The following is a 3,715-nucleotide window of genomic DNA, read 5'->3' as shown; positions in this document are numbered from 1 at the left end:
CGCGAATGTTCAGCGCAAAACAGGGGCTAAAAGTGAACGCTGTGACAGAAAGCGCTTCGCCCCCTTCTTAAGAATAGCGGGTACGTCGTGACACTGCGTGGTGGAAATGCGATAGAATTAAAGTCGTATGTCCGCTAAACCTGCTTCTCATAGGCCGTCATCAATGCTCACCGCACACACTAAGCCTGTGCAGCCGCGGTAAAACATCTTCGGCGACATATTTCTGTTACTGCCATCTCCGCTTGCGGGCATTTTTTCACAACGGAAGACAGATGTGACGTTGATTATGGCCCCCTTACAGCCTGGCACGCGGAGATGTCCAGACACGTCTACAAAATGTCAAGCGCGTAGTCCCACTGTGTCCGAGCCTGGCACCACTCTCAGTCATGTCAAGGGATCAGTGCACCTGTTAATTGGGCCATGTAACGAGACGTCATGACGTGACAAACCCCATCAACCAATCAGCGAACTTTATGACAGATGATGCCGCATTTTTCTCACCACTGAGGCTCTTAACACTATCGCATTACAATCTATAAATGCTTCTAGATTTTTTCTAGAACGTTGTAGATTTCCCCACCCACAAGTATATAAGACATCAATTCAGTACTGAGCTAGGTGGGCTTAATCATTTGTGTGTAATTAAATGAACAAAATGCTTAGGACTTTAGAATGCAATTCCTATGCTCCTCTAAAGAACACGGAGGAACGCCGGCCCGAACGTCTTTGAAACATTTGGTTTGTTTAGTGCGCACAATATTCACATGCAACCACATTGGTACGGGTTGGAACATTGAGTCCGACTTGACGTTGGCTAGGCATGTCCGTGTACGAGCCGGTTTTTAGTCACAAATCGACGCAGCTATATTTCTGGCTGATGGCAGCACTGGTTCTCAATGGCGTAGAGCGGTAGCCGAAGTGAGTAGCCTTTCGAAGCAAAATGCTGACTCCAGTCAGAACACAATTCATGCCACTTCATACAAAAATAAAGCTAGCGTTTTTTAATTGCTTGTTTTTAAATGTGGGCAAAATCATGAAAATGCGGCCCTCATGTTGGATTCGACAGCACTTTTTACAGCCCGTCCTCAAGCATATCTTGTTATTGGCTCATTGATACAGAATGATTTGGAAGCCGTCTTTTTGTCGGTCCAATTTTAGGTCAAGTTCTTCATGTCGATCGTTCAAGCGTTCATGATGTTTGTGTGTGTACTGCGCTCGCGTCTGTGTGTGCGTGCGGCTTTGCGCGTGCGCAGACACGTTAGCTTTATAAATGTAGTAAGCGCATATCAAAAATTTGGAGCAAGGCTTTCGATAAAAGCTGTTGAGGCAGTCGATGACGTCATTGAGAAGCAAAATAATAGCAAATTTAATGGCTCAAGGAGGAAGCATAGAAATGCAAGCACACTGACAGAATCGTACCGTAAGCGACAGCTCATATGAACTCGAAAAAAAAAAATATCACAAAACGCAGGAAATTACCCATTGTCAGCAAGTGAAACTAATTCTCTTTAGGCAGTATATTGTATATGCGCAGACTTATTACGACTGCTCACTTATAATATTGCTACGAAGATGACAAAGCGGCCAGTGGCGCGGGGCGGAGCGCTCGCGCCAGGCCTGCAGGCCATTAAAAGCATATTTCATCGTGATGTCATCACGTCGTTCTGTTTCTGTTGTGTCGCCGTGTTCCATCGCTTGTCATGCCACCACGTAACAATATTGTTACGAGGCACGTCGACGCAAAGACGAGGTTCAAGACGACGCAAATGCTCAATACTCTGCATCTGCGTTCTGGTGCGTTCCTTCAGATTCATACGGGTGACACCTCAGGATGCTAAATAAAGCTGCCCAGGCCTGCTCAGCTGTTGTTCTGATCTAAGCGTTTGAAAAGAAGGCAGACGACGAGAAAACAAAACAAACAAAAACAAAAAACACCAGGGTTTGAACTAAGGTTAAACCAAGTAAGACGTGCGAAAGCACTGTTTAATTCTATGTAGCTGTTGGTCGGTGTATCTGTGTATTTTTGTTTTTTTTTTTTGCTCTAAGTTTCGATTTGGTTAATAGACACATTATACCGCATTTACACGGGCACTTTTAACCATGGTTAAGTAAACTGCGGTTACACATAACTATAGTTAGCCACGCTCACACGGCAAGCCAAACCGTAGTTACGCCACTAACCATGGTTACCTAAACCGAGCTGGCTAACCTCCGTTTAGAGCAAACTGACAAAATGGCGGCTCCCACGGAAGGCATCGCGGAGGCAGCGTCCCAGGAATCGTCCTCCCAGAGGCGTGTGGACTGGCCTGACGCAACCACAGCGGCTTTGATCACCATCTGGGAGGACCAGCTACAAGCTTTGCGTGGAAATACGCGCAATGCGCGTATATATACTGCTATTGCAGCAGAGCTGAACGCCGGGCTACCTGCGGGTGAAGGCCCATACTCGGCCAAGCAGGTTAAGCAGAAGATGGATAACCTGAATAAGAAATACCGGTAAGTGCGACCTTTACCTTTTGCACTGCTTTTTCAGCGCTGTTTTCATAGTGTGTCGCCACCCCACATGTGCGGCAGCATTACGTTCAGCAACTTGCAACTCCCTTTCGCCGTCGGCGCGTATTGTTTACCTCGCGAGCGTCCGAGGCCTCGCCGCAGGAGCAGCGTATGTTGCAGGCAAAACGCAGTGCGAGCTCGTTCTTTTTTTTTTTTTTTTTGCCTTCGTTTGCTTCTGCGTCATATTGTTTACCTCATGAGCGTCCGATGCCTCGCGGAAGGAGGAGAGTACGTTGCACGAAAATGCAGCGCGAGCTCGTTCGCTTTTTTTTTTTATACGTTTTGTTCGTGTCCGCGTGCATGCGCCGCTCTACATGCAGGCTTCGTCTTTCTCAATTTATCGCTGTGGAGTGCTTCTGGCTTTAAGCAAATTTCTCGATTGACTTTTCATATAAGACTGTTCGCGGCCTCGTTCGCCTACTGCGCAGATATTGCTAGAACGCTATCAGCTGAATCAACCACTAGCAAAGCTCAAACTGGTAGAGTAAAGTCACATTTTTACCAGTACCTGCCAAGTTATGTAGTATTAGTCAAAGTCCCAGTGTTCACAGAGAAGCTTGATGGCTTCAAGAGAATTGCTCAGATCAAGTGTAGATATATTTTCTATAAGAGCACATTTAATGTTCAAATCATTTCCATCTTTCCAGGCAGCTGAGACGAACCGGAACATCAACTGGTTCACCTGGTGTCTCGTGGCTGTTTTACTGGCAGCTTCACAGTTTCCTCGGTAGCCTCCCCATCAATGATGATGGGCGGGTCGAGGAAAATTTGGAGGTGATTTGTAACTTCTAACATTACCATTATTAGACAATTCAATCACGGCATTATTCCTTCACTACTGATTTTTTAAATGTACAGAATACTGTGTACAGAACACCGTACAAGGGATGCCAGCTGCAAATATTAGAGAACACTTGTAGAGTCATGGTTTGTAAAAGTACAACCACAGTGCCATACTATAGTTCTCATTTCTCTGTCCACTTTTTGTAATTGGTATGGCCCGCTGTTAAGGTTGTATATTACAAACAGCACACTCAGTGTCTCACTCATTTTAAACATACTATTCATTACTGTTTTTGAATTATCAGCTTACGAGACTGTATTGTTGAGTTTTTCACTAATATAGCTGCGCAGTTATGTGCAGATAAGTTTTGTTTTGGCC

General features: G+C 45.4%; 1 protein-coding gene across 1 annotated transcript; it reads left to right on the top strand.

Moving 5' to 3' along the window:
- The first annotated feature begins 2,233 nt into the window (after nt 1–2,233).
- Nucleotides 2,234–3,347, top strand: LOC146184195 (myb/SANT-like DNA-binding domain-containing protein 1). Its single transcript, XM_084608506.1, has 2 exons — nt 2,234–2,496; nt 3,201–3,347. Exons 1-2 carry the CDS (start codon nt 2,234–2,236, stop codon nt 3,343–3,345), a joined length of 408 nt encoding a protein of 135 aa, XP_084464632.1. The 3' UTR covers nt 3,346–3,347.
- Nucleotides 3,348–3,715: the final 368 nt, after the last annotated feature.

The sequence above is a fragment of the Amblyomma maculatum genome, chromosome 7 (genome assembly GCF_055883805.1).
Source record: "Amblyomma maculatum isolate TAMU_Amacu chromosome 7, ASM5588380v1, whole genome shotgun sequence".
NCBI classification, from domain to species: domain Eukaryota; kingdom Metazoa; phylum Arthropoda; class Arachnida; order Ixodida; family Ixodidae; genus Amblyomma; species Amblyomma maculatum.
This window is presented reverse-complemented; position numbering and strand designations above follow the sequence as displayed.